This window comes from Lissotriton vulgaris, chromosome 1_1 (genome assembly GCF_964263255.1).
Source record: "Lissotriton vulgaris chromosome 1_1, aLisVul1.2, whole genome shotgun sequence".
NCBI lineage: Eukaryota > Metazoa > Chordata > Amphibia > Caudata > Salamandridae > Lissotriton > Lissotriton vulgaris.
The window spans coordinates 1,412,838,224-1,412,862,023 of record NC_141685.1 but is presented as its reverse complement, the minus strand read 5'-3'; the positions used below and the strand labels follow the sequence as shown (position 1 = coordinate 1,412,862,023).

Genomic DNA, 23,800 nt, shown 5'->3' with positions numbered 1-23,800 from the left:
TGAAATAGGACGGGTCATTCTTCAAAGACACCGGAAGAGAATTCCAGATTTTGGGGCCAAGACAAGAAAAGGAGTGGCCTCTCATTCTTGCAAGTTTAAATCTGGGAATCACGAAGTCTCCGTGGGCTGTAGAGCGCAGGGGACGAGAAGGAATGTAAGGATGGATGAGCTCTTGCAGACACGCTTGTGCCATACCTTGTTTGATTTTAAAGATTTAACACAGGGTTTTAAATTGAATTCTTTGATCAATTCGAAGCCAGTGAAGGTCACGTAAGTAAGGCGAGATGGAAGCCTGTCTAGGAACTTGACAAAGAAGGCGTACTGCAGAGTTCTGAACTACCTGTAGCTTTCTCAGTACCGTTAGGCAGCTACCGAGATAGAGAACATTGCTGTAATCGAGGCGAGAGGTGATGAGTGCCTGGACTACCGTGCGTTGGGTTGAGGCAGGAAGCATCCAAATGATCTTAAGCCACCTCAAGATCGTGAAACAGATGGCGCAACACTCGCCACCTGTTCTCTCAGAGAGACTATCATCAATAATGATGCCCAGATTTGGACGAGGGTGACAGGTAGGGGAAAGGAACCCATTTCCTGAGCCCCATAGGGAGGGCCTCATAGGTCCTTGTGCTTGCCCAGGATAAGGACCTCAGTCTTATCCCCATTTAACTTCAAATAGTTAAGGCGCATCCACTATCACTTGCCGTAGGCTGCACTGAAGGGCAGATGTCGTAGCGTCCTTAGTGGTGGAACGCGAAAAGACAATCTGCGTATCATCCGCATACGAATATAGCGAAAGACCCGCCTCTTCCACAATCTCTGCCAGAGGTCTGACCTAGATGTTGAAGAGCAGGGGGCATAAAATGGATCCCTGTGGGACTCCATGTGCTGATACACAGATCTTGGATGATGCCTTAGCAGAAAAGACTTGAAAAGTGCGACCATCAAGGAATGAAGCAAACCAGGATAGGGCAGTGCCATCCAGCCCAAGAGACCTAAGGGTGTTAAGCAAGATGTTATGCGACACAGTGTCGAATGCGGCACTCAAATCTAATAGAATGAGTGCCGTAGTTTCCCCTTGATCTAGATGCTGGCGCAGTTTCTCAGTAGCCCCAAGCAGAGCGGTTTCAGTTGAAAAGTTGGCTCTGAACCCTGATGACGAAAGCTAACTTTGTCTATATGTTGTGTCAGTTGAGTATTGATGTTTCTCCAAAATTTTGTAGAAGGCCGGAAGCAGATATATAGGTCTAAAGTTAGATAGTACAGAAGGATCTGCTCTGGCCTTTTTCAACAAAGGGATGACCATGGCTCGCTTACACTCGGGGGAGTGGGGGGGTACCAAGGCCTCCTGCATAGAGGCATTAAGAAGATCGATAAGGACGCCTTTAGATGTGGCAGAGAGCTGACAAAGGATGTTAATAGGCAAAGAATCAAGAGGAGACCTAGATTTAATACTGTTTAAACAATTTTGGAAAGACGCCTCTTCAAAGGGGTGCCAGGAAGAAATCTTGGCTATCTGGTCACAATTACTGTGACGTGTAGGGTCAAATGCAGAAGCTACACAAGGAAGGGGAAGGTGCAGAGAGTGACTTGTAAATAAGTTCAACCTTCTGAATAAAGAAGTCAGCAATGTTGTTACATTGATTTTCATCAAGGACAGGAGGAGGAGGGATGGTATCAGAGCCAGCTAACTTCTTCACTACCGAAAATAGAGCCAGAGGACGATTAGATGCCTTAGTTATTGTGTTAGCAATGTAAAAAATGCGTGCCTCTTTATACGCTGAATGATAACTTTTAAGAGCAGCTTTGTAAGCATCTTTACAAGTTAAAGAGTACGATCTCCTCCATCTTCTTTCTAGTGCTTTACATTTAGACTTAACAACTTTAAGATCGTTTGTAAACCATGGGGCAGGGGGGTGATAAGTAAACCTGCATTTAGGTATAGGGGGCAGACAGATGTGAATGGCATTATTTAGCCAGTCTGAGACATGCAGTATTTAATGAAAGCAAAGGTAAAGTGACATCAGGTATGCTAGTAGACAGAATAGTATTAAAAGACTCCATATTCAACTTGCCCCAAGATCTGAGACTACCTGAGCTAGTAGGAGGGGCTACTACCCTAGATGTGGAAGGCTGCAGGTTGAATGGAATTTTAAAATGGTCGGTCCAGTCTAACTGAAGCGCAGGAGTACCACAGTCATAGCAAACATTGGACAAAATTGGATCCAGAAGGTGTCCCGCCTTATTAGTAGGGCCCTGATTGCATAACCATAAGTTATCCTGCTCTCAGTCAGAAATGACCTGTTGCTTGACCCAGAGAATTTTGAATAAGTATCTGAGAGGGGCAGAGCCCTCCAGATCTGCTGCTTGAAACTGACTGAAGCAAGAAGTGTCCGGCTGTGCAAAGATTTCTTAGGTCTGACCTCTGAAGACTGCACCAAGTGAAACCGCAGCCCTGTGGATTACCTTGCTGCAAAAGGGCTAAAGAGTTGACTCCTTGCAAACTACAGGTTAACAGAGCTCACCTAGACATCCCCACAAAGAATTCCCAGCCTGGAGTACCACTGGATTTGTCAGGGTTTTGTTCAAGTGGATTGAGGAATTGAAGTTTCACACTTTCAAGGACCCTCTTGGAGATTCCAGAACCTAGGATTGTGTGTTGGATACTTTGGGACCCGCAAGCAGAACTTAAGGAAGGAGTTCTAACTGGACCCGCCTGATGGGGAAGGTGGCACATTTGGTGAGATTCTCCAGAACCACTTTTAAAGGTATCCCTGTAAGAGAAAACAAAATGACTAAAGGTGCACTGTTGTTTTCTAAGCACTAGGAAGTGTCTAATGTTTAGAAATTCATATCTCTGGATCCGTACAGTGGATCTTTTTCGTTTTGGTGTCATTTAAAAGATAAAAATATCCTCTATTTTTATAAATTGGTGTTGGATTTTTATTTTGTGTTGTGTGGTAATTATTTATTGAAATGGTGTTTTTGAAAGCTTTACATACCGGTCTTCGAAGTTAAGCCTGTCTGCTCGCAGCCACGTTACCAAGGGTTGAGAATAGGAATAATTTGCTAAGACCTATGCTGTGTCCTTCCATGTGTTAGTGGCCTTATTGCCAGTGGCAAACCTACATTTGGCTCTACCAATAACCCACTTTCCAACACCGATCCTCTACTTCTGCTCTTCTTTTCTGCTTGTGGAGGCATTTTGAGCAGCCCCTTCAAAGCCAACAACCAGAACACCCTCTCTGCCGCACTACCCAAGCCCCATAAATGCCCATGGCTTTGGGAGTCTTGTAGGGCACATGTGTCAGCAAAGTCAGGGGTATCCTTTCACAAGGGGGTTCACCTATTCGCAGGACCAGTTCACAGAAGTGTCATGGTTCCCCAGCACGTCCATTCCCCCAACTATTCCAAACAGGGCATTATGTGGCCAGAACCACTGGCCCTGGAGAGACCAAACCAAGTACTGCTGATCAGATGGAGTCAACGTCCATCAGTCCATCCTTGCATTGGCCTCCGGTGGCTTCTTCATTGGCACGGTCTTCTCATCGGTTTCTCCTCTGTGGAGGGGTTTTTAACTGGGCGTGGAAATTTCTAGAAGTCAGGCACCCCATGCCAATTCCAGGGTGCCACATCATGAAAACACACCTGTCTCAACCCTCTTGCACAGCATACTGGGACATTTGAACATTGCGACTTCAAGTTGTCTGTGGAAAGAGCTTCCTTGAGAACATCAGCTCCGCTCCCAGCTGACAAAGCTGCCTGACCCTTCCCCACCAAAGCTTCAAAGGCGAGCCCCACCTGTGTTTGGTCCCAGCGACCTGGCTCCCCTCCTTTGTTTCAGTGTGCTAGGCTGTCCAACCGCAGGAGCAGAGTGACAAACTAATTGACGTATGCAGATTTGCTGCCCAACTCTTCCTTTGCTAAGAGCTGGGTCAATCAAATCCTTTTCATCTTACCTTCTACCCGTTAACAGAGGTGTCCCCCACGGATCCGTTCTCTCCCCTCAATTATTCAACATTTATATGGAACCCCTCACCACCATTCTAAAAAGAGCCAACATCCCCTGCCATCTATATGCAGATGACAATCAGATCTACTTGGAAACCTCCTCCTTCAATGACTCAACAACACTCTCAGAGGGGTTCAAGAATGGTTATCAGCCAACCACCTTAAACTCATCAGGGGAAAACCGAATCCCTCCTCATCTCAAACAAGGAAGAAAATCCGCAAATCGTTGAATGGCTGAAAGAAATTGATGCTCTCAATGGTAACCTCACCTTGGCAAGCTCTGTAAAATCACTTGGACTCACCTTTGATCACAAGCTAACCATGATCAACCACATCAAGAACTCCGCAAAAAGTGCCTTCCTCAACCAGAAGCTTCTCAACAAAATCAAACCCCACATTCCACCCTTGGACCTCAAACAAGCCACCCAATCACTTGTATTGTCCAGACTAGACTACGGAAACGCAGTCCTCTCTGGGACAGCTCTCTCCCACCTAGCGCCACTCAAAACAACCCTCAAAGCAGCTTCCAGAATGGTCACAGAAGTAAAAAAATACGACCATATTTCTCCCGCTCTCAGAAAACTAAAATGGCTCCCACTGGAATTGCTAGCCAGCTTCAGAACTGCATGCCTCATGCACAAAGCCCTGCACACAGGGAAACCAGAATACCTAGCCTCTAAACTTAAGAAAGCCAGCCAGTCTAGAAGCCTCAGGAGTTCCAACTCCCTCTTACTCATCGCCCTGAAAACGCGTAAACAAAAAACCGCAGCCCGCTCCTTTGCAGGAAACACACCCAAAATATGGAACTCCATCCCTGTGGTCATCAGAACTATCCCCTCCTTTGCAAAATTCAAAAGCCTCCTAAAAGTCCTCTACCTCAACCGTTCCTTCCCGAACTGAAATCAGTGACTCTCAAGCCTCCAGCCGTCAGTCATCTGGTAATGCGCATCCACTGCCTACCTCACCCCCTCTCCCCAACCCGTCGCCTTGCTCCATCGCCGCTCGGAGAAATCTCTCCGCTTTAATCTTTATGTATCGAGATTACCTCTAAACTTTCTCTACCTCAATGGCGCACCTTGGAACCCTAGACCTCTCTACCTCTATGGCGACCTCAGACGCTCATCACAATTGTAATTTTTTGAACACTTATGAACACGGTTATCCTTCTCTCAAACTGTATATGATTATGTTTACTCTCCCTCCTGTTGTAAAGCACTCCGATACCCCCGGGTCTGGCCAGCGCTAAAGAAAACTTCTTAAATAAAATAAAAAAAATATATATATTGGCTCTATTGTAGGGTGAGGCCTTTGATCCTCTTGCTGGACAGCAGAGTAATTAACTTGGCACCGTAAGTGGGGGGTTGGGGAGGCAAAGGCCTGGACTATGAGCTGAGCAAGGAAATACAACAATTCTTAAAGTGCCATATGGAACGTAGATAGAAGTAAGGGACCGTGAATCTATACTCTGGGTGCATGTTTACTGTACTTTAGTAAATATTTTGTCTATAAGGTGTAATGCATATTTCATAGTTATGGCAGCCAAGTTAAACTTGATTAGTTGAGATGGGAATCAATAAAGATTCTCGAGCTACCAGATAGTAATTTCGTGGATACATGGGTAGTTGATCAATAAATAAGAGAATAGGATGAGACAGTGGTGGAATGTGTTTACTACAGATATGAAGACAGAAGGGACGAACATATGTGAGTTCATTAGCATTACAATAATACAACACTACTTACTGGATGTGCATGGCACACTCTAGCAATATCTTCGCAAGATGCTCCATATTCCATAGCAAGTGCAGCTTCATTTATCATCTCTCCTGCACCCTATAGAGGACAACAATTCTATTAGAAACTACAGAGAGAAATGTTAATATGTACAAAAACGTGTCAAATTCACCAATATGACTTATTCTCTTACATGATATTCAGAATAATTACCATTTACATTTATCTAATCATATTACAGGAGACACAGATCACCAAAAATATACAGAAGGCTCAGTTAAGGCCTATGCTGATGTGTGTCTGTATGCTAAGAAAAAATACCTCGGGATGACATTGGAAAGCTGATTAAGCCATTAACCCTACTTGAAAGCACTTTCATACTGGCAGTCCATTTACCACAAAGTGAAGGTATTTCTTATAAGTGGGGTGGATGAGAGCATGTAAATCGGTACCTTGAGATTGAGCCCCATATAAAGTCTCCCTGTTGTTGAAGGACGATAATGACATCCTGCAGTGTTTTAAGGCAGAAAACTTCTATTAGTATGGATTGATTCAGGTGTCGAAGATCAAAGATGCGTCTCTTCTGTTGTGTTCCTTGTGTCCCAGTTCTATGAAATGCTTTTGCAGAAAGGTGTTAATGACTGAGGTTGTATGTTGAGATGTTGTGCAGCTCTAGCCGAAAGCAGTGTTAGACCACAGCTAGGTCTCGCTTGTCCGACGTGAACCCTGCCCTGTGAGCGAGGAAAACGCATAACACCCTCCGACAGGTGACATGTCATGGGTGGGAAGTGGAGTACGTCTTTGCTTGGAGGTGGCATCATACTTGCTGCAGTCACCTTTGCCCTTATCTCTATTACTTCTGTGTGAGCACCTATTGATAAGTTACTTACTTTCGATAATGCCTTATCTGGCTGGTAAAAACTAAATCTAGCTGCAGATTCCTTACCTTCGAATTTCCCCAGGCGTCAGACTGGATCCAGAAGATTTTTTGTGAGCAAAACCCCTGTGAGCTGGTAGGTGGCTTTGGTTGGCTCCGTGCGACACAGCCCATCATGTTATGTTTAAATATTTTATATAGCGCACAGCTGCCTCAGCGAAAAGGGCGTCCCGGCGCTTTTAGCAGTGAAATGAAAAGTAAGGGATTAGGCGGTGGGAAAGAGAAAGCTCTTCGGAGCCTTGCGGAAAGACATCAAGCTATCCAGACAACGCATCTGCGTCGGCAAGGAATTCCGCAATTTAGCTGCCAAGCAGCGAAAAGATCGTCCACCAGCTCGGAGACGCTTCCCTCGCGGGACCATAACTAGATGTTGCCCAGCTGATCGAAGTTGGCGCGTAGGTACATAGGGGACCTGAAGATTGGACAGAATCTCAGGGGAAGAACATTTTATAAGTCAAGCACAAGGTTTTAAATGCAATCCTTTTGATCAAAGGTAGCCAATGAAGGCGACGAATTTCCCCAGTCACAGAACAAGTTCTGGGAAGACTCAGCAGGACACGAGCTGCTGCGTTCTGAACACATTGCAAACGGCTCGTTTCTGCCTTATCAGCTTCTAACAGGAGTGAGTTAGCATAGTCCAATCTCGATAGAATGGTCGCCTGTACTATCATCTGTCGGGTAGATGGATAAAAAAAAAAACAACGGTCTCATTCCTCGAAGTAGGCCAAAGCAGGTACCTGCTAGCTTCTTAGTATGCTCCTGAAAGCTAAGAGTGGCATCCATCCAAACCGTAACGTGAGTAGACTGAAGCGCCCTCATGGATTTTGCTATCTCCCGGTCTTTTTTGATCTTCCTGAGCAGCTCTTCAATCTGAGGTCCAAAAGGGTGCTCACCATCTAACAGGAGGTTGAGGTGATGCTGGTCTACCTCCTGTTTGAACCCAGGAGATACGTAAATAGGTATGGCACCTAAGTAGGACACTGGCATTGGAGATGTCCTTGTTCCCAGACACTATCTTCTCCCATGTTTCCTGTACTGCTTAGTGTGATGCATTTCCTCCCATTGCCATGTCGTACCGTGACCAGAGTGCCACCAAACTGACTATTCACCAATGGGCTGCTGCTTCAAAATACCCAGGCCTGCTGTTGCAGTCTGTTGTGTGTCCCGCAGAGTTCTCTTCAGTACTTAAGTCTCTTTTTGGAGAGGAAGGCACGGCAGGATGGCCAGGAAGCGACTTTGCAGCCGGAAGATAAGAACAGATTACACACCGTATGGTGGTCTGCCCAGGGATACTTAAGAGTGGCAGTGAGGACAGTTTTGGGAAGGGATCCGTTCCATTAGCCATGCACCAAACTCATGCGACATAAAACTGGAAACCATACTGGGCCCCAAAATGGAGGCTAGGCTCTCAATGCTTTGGTGTCTATATTCGTTGCCATCCGGTGCTTTGCTACAGTGGCAGTCTGCATGGCCTAGGTAACCACAATGCCCTTGGTACCTAGGTATCTTTTACGAGAGACTTACAGGGGTCTTAAGGGCCAATAGGGAAATAGATTTCAGGGAAGAAGCACTGGCACAGATGACCCGATTGACAGGGACCCTGTCCACTACAATCTAAATCACATCAATATCCAGGCAAAAAGTGGGAGCTAACCGTGTCAAAAGAGGCACTTTATCACACCTGTCTAGCAATTTCATAAGTTCCCATGCTCAAGCTCTGCCCTCTTTAGAAGGCACTAACGCCCACCTCATAGCACACAATTTGCTCATGATTCCTCCCAGTCTTTTTCGCAGCACCCTGAGGAGGTCTATCTCGCTGTAGACGCACCAAACTTAAACTAATTCCTATTACTTCCAAATCTCTACTTATTTCAGAGGCACACCAGACATAATACATGCACACGTTTGTGGTGACAATATTATGGTGAACCAAATCATTTATTTGTAGGCACGGTCAGAAAGACTGACTGTTACATTTGGACTTTTTCTCTTGTGCATCTGATAAGGTTTTGTGGTATACAGTTGGCTATGGGCATACTTATGCAATGGGCACTCTTTAGCACAGTTCTGCATGTCCTCTAGCTCAAAGATCCACATGTTCTCTAGTACACTGAAGGGAATGGTCTGTGGAAGAGTAGTAGTCTCACCCTGGGAAACAATTTGGCATATTCTGTGTCACTAGATGTTCAGAAATAAGGTCTTGAATAAACTAAAGATATACCAAAAATATTTTATTCAACATATGCAAACATCCACAGCAATTTCAAATCTTTCCCTTGTACTCACTGATCCAAGGATGTGGGCTCCCAGCATCCTATCTGTCGATTTGTGACCCAAGATCTTCACCAAGCCATCAGTGTCAGCATTAGTTTTGGCTCTACTGTTGGCAGCAAATGGAAACTTCCCCACTTTGTATTCAACACCCTAGAAAACAAATGAGAATGTGTTACAACACATGAAGACCACACAACTATTTTCATCTTCAATTAATAGTTACGTTGGAGTAACTGGTTTGGATTTGTGAGAAATTGGAGCAGATAATGTAAGCAAAGACCTAACAACGTAGTGGTTCAGCTGCACAGTTTCGAGTGAATCAGGAAAGAGTGCCTTGTGGTGGTTGTCAGTCCTTGGTGCACAGCACTAATTTTTTATTATTGTTTTTTAAAATAACTGGTACTTCATTGTGTTTAACTTGTACAGATTTGTTTACAAGACTTCATATCACAATATTTTAGATGTCCCTTAACTCTGCATATATACACCACAGAGTCATTAGAACCATAACTTAATAAAAAGCACACAAATAAAAACTACCAGAACAAGAAGGGACAAGAACTTCATTTTGGTCAGTATTACAGGTTTGTCTTCCAACACAAGCAAAGTATCAGAGGGATGAAAAGACCATCACAAGTCTCATGGGCTGAGGAACATCTTGATTTCTAATCACTGCTCATGATCCCTACTGCACAACAGCTCAGTAGTCCCAGGTAATGAAGATGCTTTACCTGGGTACAGACCTGACACTATTTTCAGTAGGGCTGATGTTCAGTGTACCAAGGATGTCTTGGTGTGTAGGTCAAGGCCAGACAAGGAGTGAAGATGAGACTTTGCTGAGTCAGAGTGGAGAGAGGTGCAGCCCTCAAGATGGCACCTACTGCTTGATGGCAGAAGGAGACCGCACAGTATTGAGCAGATAAGTGATACAACAGCAGCACACAACAACGTAGATTACTGTAGAGAACAGCTACAATGAAAGGGAGCAGCAGGAAACTGTGTGGACTGCTCTGCAGCATGATCCCTCTGTAAACGAGACTCGAACCTGGAAATTGCTGCAATACCGTAGGAAGCAAGATGCAGATGGCTTGCTTAAAACAATACAGTTTCCTCACTTGGAAAATAATAGGGATGGGAAACCAATTAAAAGACATAAAATATACTCCATTGTCAAGAACTAGACATTGCTCTGCTCTAAGTGGCCCAATTGACCAAAGGTGATGAGCTTCACGAAGGTTGGAAAAGTCTTTTAACAAACATTACTTACTACTCCTATGGTATGGGAACACAGATTTGTGAGTGAAATGAGGAATCCCTTACAATGACAAAAAAGCAATACAATTCAGATGGTTGATACACAGTACTAAAAGGATGTTTCGATGGTGGCCCATTAACCAAAATATGTATTTATTCTCTCAATAAAACGTATCTGACTGAATAGGAAATCAACTCATTAGTCTAGTGCACACTCCAATAATCTGAGGAGGAACTTTAACTGTGCACCTGATCTTGACCTACACTGGTCATTCCCCCAATGACCCTCTGCGGTCACCTATAGCACTGTCTGAACACTACAATTTAGGGTTCAGTAACTGAACTGGAACTTTACAAATGTGTGGTGTTCCATCCATCCACTGAAAAAAGCTATCCTTTTATTCACCTGTTTCTACGCATAACACATTTATCAGGTCTTGTTGATGAAGATGAATACCTGATGTAGACCCTGTGAGACTAGCACCCATTACTACTGCGTACAATGTATGCAGATGGAAGTGGTGTGGCGCAGCGGCCAGGGTGCCTGACTCCGGACCACGGAATTCACGGTTCAATCCCCGCCTCCGGAGGCAGGTTAGCCCAGCACCATGTGACTCTGGGCAATAGCTTGCTTAATCTTCCAGACGGCCCCCAGCGCCGGGACACCTTTCCAGAGGTAGCTGTGCGCTTTACAAATGCTGGCATTTACATTTATATAAGTATTCCATCTTGGTGAATCAGACAGGCTAACTTGAAGATATTTTTGTCAGGGCGAACCTGTGGGAGGCACCTGAATGCTGGATCCACAGGAGATGTAATAAGGGAATGGGAAGCACATAATATAGTGGTGTGAGGGATTTGCAGTGAGCCCACATAGTCAGAAAATTCCTAAACAGAGCCGTCAGAAAAACAGAGGCCAAAATAAGACCTCCATATTGCGAAGCCCTCTATCTCTCTTGAGAAAGAGAGCGAGCAATACGAGTAAACAATAATGGAAAGTCAAATAAAACTGTAAGGACAGATAGTGAGTGAGACATGATGCTAAAGGGGATAAGGCTGATCCTCGTCTCAATGGTTAATGAGGACAGTGATGCGTAATGTCCCGGCTTCCTCTCTCCTAACACCTCTATTCCATAATCACATTAGGAGGTTGGTAAGGAGTTTGCAGACTACCACAGCAAGCTTTCATGTCAGAAGTGGTGGAGCCTTCATTGCAAGCATATGCAAGATAGGAGGGGATTACTGGATTAACTTGGCTGCTAGCTGAATACCTCATGTTCCATTTAAGAAGCAGGAGCTTAAAATGTAGGTAGCGGTCTGATGTAAAAGACAATAAAGGGATACGACAACCTAATGGTTAGAGTTTTATATAATCAAGTAACTTCTGGCTCCTGATCCATGCAGAGAGGGTAACAAGCGTGGGGTATCCAGTGTGTCCATTCGTGTTTGCATTTGCATTTGAGGGAGCAGCTGTGTTGATAAAGAAAGAAGGTAGTAATAAGATGACTGAAATACACGGATACATACATTCAACCTCTCTATATGCAGATAACATGCTGTTGTATTCCTGTTCCATTGAAACTTGAGATCTTTGGTACTCTGCCTGGAAGGAAAGTTACTATAAACAAACTATGATAGTTTCCAAAATGGCTGGTAAGAAGCTCCATGAAACTGGTAGAAACATTTAAGTACTTAGTGTGCAAATTGACTACTATAATAAGACCATTGCTATTCACTGGAACTCCCCTAAGGGACTATCGCAATTACAAAATACTGCAGAGATTTGGCAAAAGCTTTAGCTCTCAGTGATTAGTCTAGTTGTATTTTCCAAGATGGTTCTGCTCCCTCATTTATTTATACTATTTTGCAAAGATACCTTCAAAATTACACTAAAACCATATTTCAAGTGCTAAACTCACAGTTGATTGGTTTGAATTGTGGAGGGGGCAGATGCAGAAACATGTTAAACAAAATTCAGCTGATGCTCACTAAAGGTGGATTGACCACATCAGTTTATAAGCATTTATACACTGGGAAGAAGCTGCAGTGAGTGACAGTGGTTGGGAGACAAGCAACAAACAGACCCATTATTTACAACTGAGTTTACAGAAAATAATTCTCCATCAAACACGGATTCCGAGAAGCAATGAATCATTCAGAAACCCCAGGTAGTCCTGGTGACGCTGCCTTTCCTGCAATGGAGCAGTTCATCATATTGGCCAGTCTCACCACTATAGTGTTATCCCAAATGTAGAGAGACAGCAACAATCGAGAACACCATCAAATAATCAGATGTAATGGTCCTCAAAATTGCTGCCCTGTTTGAGAACTCACCTTTGATACTTTAAGGCAATTGCTCCCCATACATAACACGCAATTTCTACCATATGGTACGATACTTCGATCACTGCAAAATAGTTGGAGAGAAATATTTGGAGACCCTATGGCATAACTGGTGCTCCAAACACTACTCACACATGGAGGGGTGGAAAAAAGAAATTAAACAACCCAACTGTAAAGAATTATTTGGGAAGAATGAAAACAGCTTTAGTCCCTCTGACACAAGATGAGTCAGATATATCAATGGAGAACTTAATGGTGTTGAAATAGGATTTACATACATACAATATAACTAATTACACTACGCCTATTTAAAACTCAAACGATACATAGGTTATACCCTACCACCCAGAGTGATGCCCCTGCTGTAAGTTCAGAATAGGCAGACTTTCTACAAATGCTATTGTCTTGTCCGGTGAAATACAGCTAGCGAAAAACATTTTTCACACACTATTTAATTACATTAGGTAACATTAAATTTTAACCCAAGGTTTGTCTGCAGGGACTAATGACGAGACCCATACAGAAGAAGATGCTGTGCAGATTTATTGACATGCCACTCTTTCCGTCAAAGAGATGGGCAGCAATGTCCTCGAAGTCCTTTGACATGGACACAGTTAGAGATAATGCTCTGCATGCTCAATGCCAGATGGGAGAAACAGATACAAATGTGAATGACTAGAGCACCATATTGCTTTAACTGGCATCAAAAATGGTGGAGCACAAGTCTAGGTAATGCTCCAGGCAAGTGTTTCTTTTTTTCATTTGCCGCAAACATGACCCTTTATACTATGTGCCATATGCAACAACAGCAGGATGCTTACCTTTGGCAACACTATTTCTGGTTGTTACTCTTCTGATGGATACTTCTAACTGCAGATTGCTCATCTTTAGAATAGACCCCATAGCAGTACCTCCCAACTGTGGAGGCAGTGGACACAGGCCAGCAGGTCCTGCATAACCGAGTGGGCAAATTGACCATCCCATCGGACCTGGCTGTCAAGGGAGTAGTGCTTGGTGGACAAATGCACAGACAATCATGTTGCAGCCTGGCCAATATCAACTGTGGCCACTCTTCGTACTAAGGACACTGTAGCTGCCACGGCCCTTGAGGAATCGAATCCTAGAGCTTTAGACATTTTTTGTGGCCAATGTGTTGCAGATCTTGATCCACAGAACTATCCACATTGATTGCATCCTCTTTTTCACACCCTTACCATTCTTTTCACCTGAAATCCTGATGAAGAGCTGATCATATACCTTTTTGTACGGATACTGTAACAACTTAATGCCCGTTTCAGATGATGGTGATGGAGTCTCTCCTCATCCTTTGACAGGTGAGGTGGAGCAAAGAAAGCGGAGTGTGAACGACTGGCCAACGTGGAAGAGCATCATAACTTTGGACTGTAAAGTCATCCATGACCTCAACACCAAATTGTTTGGAAAGAATGTGGTATGGGGGGTTGTAACAACAATGCTTACAATTCACTTACACAGTGCACCTATGTGATGGCAATAGGGAAAACTGTTTTCAAGATTAAGAGCCATTAGGAGAAGAGGCTCAAAAAGTGTGCACATAAGAAATGTCAAGATTAGGTTCAGGTTCCATTAGGGCATCCCAAACATGTTCGGGGGGGGGGGGGGAGGGGGCTGGGAGGGAAACATGTTGGTCAAACTCTTAATAAAGCGCACCACACAACCACTGACCTAAGCAAAGATAGTTGGTCCAATAAACAAAAAAAGTCTGAAAGGGCCCACAGATCATCCTTGATGTCAACTACTGCATTGCCTTGCTATGTAACGAAAAAGTAAACAAAAGAACATCAGAAAGTTTGGCCTGTAAAGGGTTGGTATTTTGAGTACCACACCATGCAACAAATTTCTTCTAAGGGCAGCCTGGATGGACTTTGTAGAATGATGTTTGGCTGAAAGGAAGCCATTAACCACCTCCATCAGCACATCAAATGCATTCAGAAGTCACTATTCAATCTCCACCGCAGAGTTTGATGCAGGACTCTACCCTGTTGCTGAGACAGACAATACTCCCGAATTGGAAGACAAATGCCCAGGAGCTCTGTTACTACACTCTTGTACACCAGTATGCAGGGATAAAAATGATCTTAAGAACCAGTCTGGAATAGTGGGAATCAGAACATGAGCCCCTCATTCCACAGCAGCAAGAAGGAGTCTTCTTACTAATGCCTTTGAGGAAACTCTAGCATGCAAACTGCTGACACTGCGCCTTCTGGACTGTAGTGAGCAGATCTAGCCAGTGTCTTCTCCAATGGTCGAAGATGCCTTGCACCACATCAGGACGGAGATGCCACTTGTGATCTTTCAGATGATTTGTAAGGAGCTCGCTCTTTATATAAGAAAATGAGATACATGGTGTAAAGAGTCCAAGGGTTCCCTTATGAGTGGACAGGGGGCTTACTAAGGCAATCACAAGGAGTTCCTCTAGGGGTTAGTGTGGTTGAGCAGCCTTAGGCTCATCAGAAAGGCACGCAAGACATCTGAAAATACACACACTGGTCAATAAAGGAGAACCACGCCAATTTACAAAAACTAACTTGCATCTTTATATTTGTTTAGGCACCAGAAACAATTCAGTCAGGTAAGTATGTTTTTAAATCGAAATTATTTTCAGTTAAAAAAAGCTGACCATTAAATGCAAATAATTGAAGCTGCAATGTTGTCCTATGGGAGGAAAGGTCAGTGCGGCATTCAGGTCCAATACACCCCATGCGCACCTGCCTTAGGGCTGTATAGCCTGATGTAGGGGTGACTTACAACTACTACATCCAGTGTTAGGAGACATGGCACACAGGGATTTGCCTGCAACAAAACACACAGCCTCAAGTGGCAGTCTTTCATGTGTTTGGTGAGGGGTCTCTTAGGGTGGTACAATTCATGCTGCAGCCCTTGGGGGACCCACTTTAGTACCCCAGGTCCTGGGAACCATTTGTAAGGGACTTATAGAAGGTGCTAAAGATATTGCCAACTGGGAAAACTACTGTACAGTTTTCGGAAAGAGATCTTGCAATAAGGACCTGGTTAGTGAAGTAGTGTGGCTCACTGGTTAGAGGCGGCAGACCCGAGAGCAGAGGACGGCCCGGGACCAGGGTTCAATTCCCGGCGCGGCAGGTTTCTGGACCAGGGTCAGCGGACTCGATAATTCTCTCGCCTCGGTGCCCACTCTGATCAGCGATCACACTCGGCAACTCTGGGCATTAGCTTGCCTCATCTTCACTAACGGCCCCACCAGACCGCCGGGGATGCCTGGTCTCACCCTGGAGATACCCATTAAGGGACCATCTCTCAGGGAAGCCAGGAAGGGTTTCGCAGCGGTCGAAGCGCCTTGGGACCCTACGGGTAAGTAGTGCGCTATATAAATGCCAATACATTACATACATTACATTACATACATTACATTACATTACACACGTTAGCAGGAATCCAGTGCACTTCCAGTCAAAATTCCATCAAGTACCAGGCAAAAAGTGGGGGTGAGAAAGTCAAAAAGAGTCACTTTCCCGCATTACACCTGGTTAGTTTGTCTGCTCTGGCATTCATGGACCCTACCAGGTGGCTTGCAACCAGAAAGATATTCTGCTGATACAGCCATCTCCAGACGGTTACTGCCGCCTGATACTGGATCCAGGACCCCGCTAATTGTAGTACCACATGGTGGTAGTTTTATCTGTGAAGACTTGCACAAGGCTCGCTTTGAGAATGAATTGAAAGCTCAAAGCTCCAGCAGGGAGTTGGCTCTAGGCAGGACCCGAGGCCCATAAAGCCTGAATTGACGCTTGGGTCACTACTAGGGGTTATGGATGAAGAAAGGAGAGTGGCCTACTTAAGCCAGACGTGGCATACCACCTATCTTTACAGGTCCTGAGTAGTCTTGCAAGGAATCTGAATAGTGTCAGAGGTAGCCCTCATGCTGAGCCCACTGGGTTCTGAGGGTCCACTTCAAGTTTGAGGAGTACGGTAGGAAACTGGCTCTGTATATACCATCCCAAAATAGGGTATAGGTGAACAGAGTCCAGTGGATCGCCAGAGGAATAGCAGAGGCTAAAGTAGATAATACCTTACTCTCTTCTGTGGTAGTGTGGTTGAGCCGTCAGGTTTATCAGAGGGTAGTGTTAAGCACTTGTTGCACACTCTCAGATAGGAAATGATGTAATACACTCAAGATCTGAATCCAGACCAATTGTTTGTATAAAAAGTTGTTACTTTGTTATTTTTATTACTAGAACCAGGATTTACTTAGTAGCATGTAAGTGATAATTTCAAAACCATAATACTATTCAAAATAAGGTGTTTACTGGTTCTGAAAAAGCACACAAGTTCCTTTGCAGTATAAGGAAACACTTTGTAAACTCTTCTGAATACTTGTAATTACTTCAGATTACATTCTGGAATACTTGGTAAGTACTGTTTCGTTACTTTTCAGTTACTTTTACAGTGCAAGCTTAAAAATAGTACTGCAATACTTTAGGGGGGGCAATATATTACTTTTGCTTGAATTGATACACTTTGGATATGCAAGGTAAGTAACAGTGACAATTAGTACTTTAGCAGAAAAAACATTCAACTCAATACTATGGAGGAAAATCAGTGTTGCGTTTGCAGGTAAGAAATTGGTTTTGGTAATTGAGGTTTGGAGGGTAGAACCATGGTTTTCCAAGGTTCAGGTTAGCACTCCAGGTGCACTAGGTGAGCAGCATGCAGGGTGCCAAGGTTAGCCAATGGGGCACCTTGGTTGGTGGCTGCTCACAGACAGGCCACTCGGTTTTGGGAGATAAGCTCTTAGGGTTAAGGTGAGGGCAAAGGGGGTCCCTAATTAGCACCAAGACTACATCACTAGCGGCACAGGGGCGCTGAGTGCAGGGTAGATAGACGGTGTCAGGAGCCGAATGCAATCCAATTGAGATTGTCGTCTTCGGACTTCATCTGCAGGCTTTTTCCAGGAAGTCTACTGGCAGGAACCAACTGTTAGGGAGGTAAAGGGATGTCCCTCGACGTCAAGACACTTTGGGATCTGGTCACCAGGACACAGGGTCAGAGGCTGCAGGGGTGCCTTTCAATGTCGGGAATATGCTTACCGGTCAGCTCGCGGTGGAGTGAAGTCCTGGTGATGTGGCTGCAGACGTTGTCACCAGGGCTCAGAGTTGTCGCCCATCATCGGATTAGAGCTCAGGGCCGCTGGGAAACCTCCTCTGGACCGGTGGGCCACCTGGTCGTGGGTGCAGAGGTCATACAGGCAGATGAGATTCTCACAGTTTGCAGCGCTCTGGAAGGTATTTTATAGACAGAGGCGCTGTCGGCAGGAATCTGTGTCTTTTTCCAAGATGATCAGTCCTCCTGGGTTTTATGGAGGTCACTGATTTTTGGTTGGAAGTAGTCGTGCTGCAGGTTTCGTGGAAGGAGCAGGCAGGCTGGTAGGGCTGGGGCCACAGCAGTTGTCGCTGTGTTCCTCGTCTGCCGCGTAGTCATCTCTGCCAATCGTCGTAGGTCGTCGGGAACTAAATAATGGGTTCAGGGGTGCCCCTTAAATACTGTATTTAGGGTTGTTCATTTAAGGGGCATTTCAGGGGTATCACGCTAGTAGCCAATGGCCCATTGACCTTGAGGTGACTACACCCTTGGTGTGCGCATCACCAAGTGGGAGAGTAAGCACATTCCCGAACCCAGATTGGGGAATGCCCCCCATCTGCAATATAGCGAGCACTGAGGGGTGAGCTTCACCTCGCGTCCCCGTCCCCGTCAATCTGCCAGGAATCTGGGGGTATTGATAGATTCCACGCTCTCCTTAGACCTGCAGGTTAGTAGGACTGTCTCCACCTGCTGTGGCATCATTAGGATCTTGAGAAAGATCGCACACTTCCTCTCTCCTGATGCCCGGAAACAAGTCACTGTGGCTCTCGTCTCTTCGAGACTGGATTACTGCAATGTGCTTTATTCAGGTATTAATAAGAATTTTATCCAGCGCTTGCAGATAGTGCAAATTGCGACGTCCAGGATGGTTCTTAATCTCCCTAGACTCTCCTCAGCTTCCTTGGCCAGGAAGAACCTGCATTGGCTGCCCATCCAGTCTAGGATCTCGTTTAAGATCCTTTGTCTTGCTCATGGGGCTTTGTATGGCTCGGGCTCAGAGGGCATCAGGTCCCTCTTACACTTTTACTACCTCAGTAGAGCTCTTTGCTCGTCTAATAAAAACCTTCTTTCAGTTCCTAGATTTGGAAAAGCAATGTGGGGAGGGAGAGCCTTCTCCACTCTGGTTCAGAGGCTTTGGAACGCCCTTTCCCCTGAATTGGCAGGACAATCCTCTATTGTGCTTTTTCGTAAAGCATTAAAAACGTGGCTTTTTGTAGAGGCTTATTCGTAATTTTGCATTAGGAGAACTCCAAGCTGTACGATCTCTTGGCGCCTTGATGCCCTTTGGCTAAGTTGCGCGTTACAAGTCTCCCCTCATTCATTCATTCACCTGAGGGATGGAGTTGGCAGAGGTTGGCACACCTCCTGGTTTTGGTAGAGATTCTCTGTATTCCCGCCGAAAACAGGGTGAGGTAGGAAGGGGACCTGCTCCTGATAGCAGGGGAGGCTGGGTGTAGCGTTGCAAATGCGGCAAGACCTTTGAAGCTCTCCTGCCACAGATAGCTCCTCTTGACCTGGGGTAGGCGTGAACACCTGCATCCAGGAAAAGCTTTATTTCTGGGCACTGGGAGCAAAAGGCTCCCACCCCAGGGGCCCAGAAACATGTCTCGTGGTTGGCTGGTGGTCACCTGTCAGGAACCCACTGTGGTTGGTGTGGTTCAGGATTCCCCTCTAGAAGGGACCCCTAAGTGCATGGAATAATAAATCTGAGACTGTAATCAGTGCAGGTTTCTTGTTCTGAGATGGTAGATACCAAATATCACAGGATTCAGTACAGTCATTATGAGGCTAGGAAACTAGTAATGACCAGTTTTTAAACCATATACTCAGGATGGCTTTACTGGGAACTTATATCGCCTTAGATATTACAGGGACCTGTCTGCTCATGCAGATAGGTCTTCACATGAGGCATAGGGCACCCTGTCTTAAGGGTGACTTACCTAGGCCCCATGCAGTGCTGGGCATGTATGGCCTACAGGGATGTGTGACTTGACGAAGCTTAACTTTAAGCTGAACCACAACACGCAGGCTGTAATGCCATTGGTGCATGTTTCTGGTGAGAGGTCCCTGAGGGAGGCATAATATATGCTGCAACTCTCCGAGGCCTTGCCCTGGCTACCATACCCTGGGTACCATAGGTAACCCTTACATGGGACTTACAAGTAGGCCAGAGTTGTGCCAATTGTGGAAACAAAGGTACAGGTTAGGGAAAGAACACAGGCTCTGGGAAGCTGATTGGCAGGGACCCTGGGCACACTCAGTCAAAGTGCATCAGGTATCTGTCAAACAAAAAGTTAGGGGGAAAACCATGCAGAAAGGGCACTTTCCTACAGGTATCAAAGGCTTTGCAGCATTGGTTGTACCACCCTGGAGGTCCCAAAGTAAAACGAGTCCCCCAGTCCACCACTATAGACTGGCAGAGCAGTCTTGCACTGCTAGCCTGACTTTGCCATTGAAAGCAATGGTAAAGCCAATACTTCCTCTGTACTTCTCTGTCAGTCACGCCTATGCAGGCCTACTGAGGCAGGTTGTGACATATGACATGGGCAGGACATGTATTTTACATGTCCTGGTTGTAAACAGCGCAAAGCAACCATTTTTACTGTGGAAAGACTTGGTCGCATAATTGGCGTGTACAGGATTACACTCTGACCCTCAGCTGTGCTAAACCCTGAACTGCGTGACCAAAGTGGGCACTCAGAGGTATCAAAGAACTCGTTACTCAAAGCCCGACCTGTATATCGAATATGCTACTTACCAGTATGCATCTGTTCTTGGCATGTAGGGCTGCTGACATTCATATCTGTGCATGTATCGCCGCCTAGTGTTGGGTCCGGATGATTGCACATTGTTGTCCTGGAAGAGTCTTCGAAGTATCACGAGATAGGTGGCTCCTGCCCTGGACTACAGTGCGCATGGGCATCGACTCCATCCTCAGATTGTTTTTAGCCATTGTGGCCAAGATGGAGTGAAACTAAGTTAAAGATGACCATGCCAGAAGTATGTGTGAATTCTGCAGCTGCTACAGGCGCCGGGGAGGAGGGCGGGCGATATGAATGTCAGCAGCCCTACATGTCAAGAACAGATGCATACTGGTAAGTAGCATATTCGGTTCGAGGCATGTGGGCTGCTGAATTCATATCTGTGCATAGAATACATAGCAGTCCCTCCATTAGCGGCGGCCGCCCGTGCCAGGTGCAGCAGTTTGGAAAAGTGTTTTTAGAACAGCCTGCCCTACAGCTGCCTGCTGTTTGGAGTGCACATCAACACAATAATGCTTTGTAAATGTGTGTGTGGTAGACCATGTGGCTGCCCTACATATGTCTTCCAAAGGGACATTTCCAAGGAAAGCCATAGAGGCCCCCAACTTTCTGGTGGAGTGGGCCCGCGGTGGAATGGTGAGAGTAAGTTTGGCTTTCAGATAGCATATCTGAATACATTTAACTATCCACCTAGCTATACCAGCTTTGGAAATGGGGTTACCTTTTTGTTGTGGCGCAAAGGCAACAAAGAGTTGTTTAGTTTTTCTGAAATCCTTGGTCCTATCAATGTAATACATCAAGGCCCTTTTGACGTCAAGGGTGTGGAGCATTCTCTCCGCCAATGACTCAGGATTTTGGAAGAACACAGGTAATTCAATAGTTTGGTTAATATGGAATTGAGATACTACTTTAGGAAGAAATTTAGGGTTAGTGCGGAGCACCACCCTGTTGGACTGAATTTGAATAAATGGCTCTTGTATAGTTAGTGCCTGGAGCTCACTAACTCGTCGCAGCGATGTAAATGGCAATAAGGAAAGCCACTTTCCATTTTAAGAACTGAATCTCGCAGGAATGCAATGGTTCAAAGGGGGGACCCATCAGCCTGGTGAGGACCACGTTGAGGTTCCACTCCGGAGCTGGCGGAGTCCGCGGAGGAATAACACGCTTGAGCCCTTCTAGGAAGGCTTTAATAGCAGGCACCCTGAAAAGTGAGAGGTGCTGCCTGTTTTGGAGATAAGCGACCATCGCAGATAGATGTATGCGAATGGAAGCATTGGCCAAATTACATTTGTACAGATGGAAAAGATAACAAATGATGTTTTGAATAGACGCATCTAGCGGGTCAATGTTGTGGTCTGCACAGTAAATGACAAACCGCTTCCACTTCGCCGCGTAGCATGCTCAAGTAGTGGGCTTCCTTGCCTCTCGGATGATGTCCATGCATCTAGAGGCAAGTGTAGGTAGCCAAACTCTAAGACCTCAGGAGCCAGATCGCCAGGTTGAGCTGTTGCGGATCTGGATGCTGAATGTCGCCATGGCTCTGCGCCAGAAGGCTGGGTGTGAGGTGTAGCCTCTGATGCGGTACCACGGACAGTTCCAGAAACGTGGTGTACCATGGTTGGCGAGCCCACGTTGGAGCAACCAGGATGAGAGTCATCGAGTGCTGCATGAGTTTGCGTGCCACCAGCGATACCAGAGGTGCTGGGGGAAAAGCGTACGCAAATCTGCCTGACCAGTTCATCCATATCGCATTGCCCTGCGACTGCGGGTGTGGAAACCTGGCGGCGAAGCTTTGGCATTTTGCATTCTCCCTTGTGGCGAACAGGTCTATTTCTGGATGACCCCACTTTTGGAAGTACGGGTGGAGTACTGATGAATGCAACTCCCACTCGTGCATTTGGTGGCTGTACCTGCTGAGCAGGTCCGCCATCTGATTGTCCTTGCCCGGGAGGTGTTCTGCCATGAGGAAGATGTTCCTCTGAATGGCCCACTTCCACATGCTCTGAGCCAGATGAGACAGCTGCAGAGAGTGGGTACCTCCCTGTTTCTGAATGTAGTACATGGCCGTCATGTTGTCCGTCCGGATCAACACGACCTTGTTGCACAGATGTACTTTGAAAGCTTTTAGTGCCATGAAGATTGCCATCAGTTCCAGAACATTGATGTGCATCTTCCGTTGCTGTTACGTCCATAGGCCCTGCACAGTGTAATGGAGTACATGAGCTCCGCATCCCTGGAGAGAAGCGCCCGTTGTCAGGATGATCTGTGGCACAGGCTCTTGGAACGGTCGTCCCTTGCAAAGGTTTCGTGGATTTCACCAATGCAGAGAGTTGTATGCCCGACCGCTCACCAACACTAGGTCTTTCAACTTCCCGTGAGCCTGAGTCCACTGACGTGCAAGGCACTCCTGAAGCGGACGCATATGTAATCTCGCGTGCGGGACTATGGAGATGCAGGAGGCCATCATGCCTATCAACTGCATAAACACTCGCTCTGGAAGCGAGTGTTGAGGTCTGAATTTTTGTATCAGCGATTGAATGCTGCTGACCCTCACTGAATTCGGCTGTGCTGTGGCTGCCAGAGTGTTTATCGTCGCACCCAGATTCTGCCGTATGTGGGCGGGCTGGAGGTGGGATTTTGGGTAATTCAGTGAGAATCCCAGATCGTGAAGGAGGTGAATGGTGTGGGACACGTGAGCGGCACACTGCTGGGCTGACTTCGCCTGGATGAGCCAGTCGTCCAGATAAGGGTAGACGTGGATGTTCCGTCTCCTTAGGTGCGCCGCCACTGTCGCCAGGCACTTTGTGAACACCCTGGGTGCCGTGGTGACTCCGAAAGGCAAAACTTTGAACTGGTAGTGTTGGTTTTGGATGGTGAACCGGAGGTACTTTCTGTGTGACGGGTGCAGTGGAATGTGAAAATACACATCCTTTAGGTCTAAAGTTGCGAGAAAATCCCCCTGACTGAGCAACGGGAGCACTTGCTGCAGGGTCAGCATATGGAAGTGCTCAGACAGGATGTACTGGTTGAGGGGCCTGAGGTCCAGGATGGGCCTGAGGGACCCGTCCTTTTTTGGTATTAAGAAGTACAGGGAGTAGACCCCTGTGCCTCTTTCCTGCACAGGCACGAGCTCTATTGCTCCTTTTTGCAGCACGACGATGACCTCCTGCTGCAATAAGTGCAAATGCTCGGCAGACATAGGACGGTGTCTTGGGGGTATGTTGGGTGGAGTGGATGTTAACTCCAGACAATACCCGTATTGTATAAGTGTTCTGACCCACCTGTCTGTGGTGATGGTTTTCCAGACCGGCAGGAACTGCTGAAGTCTCCC

General features: G+C 46.0%; 1 protein-coding gene across 1 annotated transcript in view; it reads right to left on the bottom strand.

Moving 5' to 3' along the window:
- LOC147750618 (dihydrolipoyl dehydrogenase, mitochondrial-like) overlaps nucleotides 1-23,800 on the bottom strand; it is a 201,922-nt gene that overhangs the window by 21,676 nt on the left and 156,446 nt on the right. The window contains exons 12-13 of the mRNA XM_086967208.1: nucleotides 8,966-9,103; nucleotides 5,752-5,841 (exon numbers count right to left, since the gene is read on the bottom strand). Coding sequence (XP_086823334.1) covers nucleotides 5,752-5,841; nucleotides 8,966-9,103 — 228 coding nt within the window. The remainder of the gene's footprint in view (nucleotides 1-5,751; nucleotides 5,842-8,965; nucleotides 9,104-23,800) is intronic.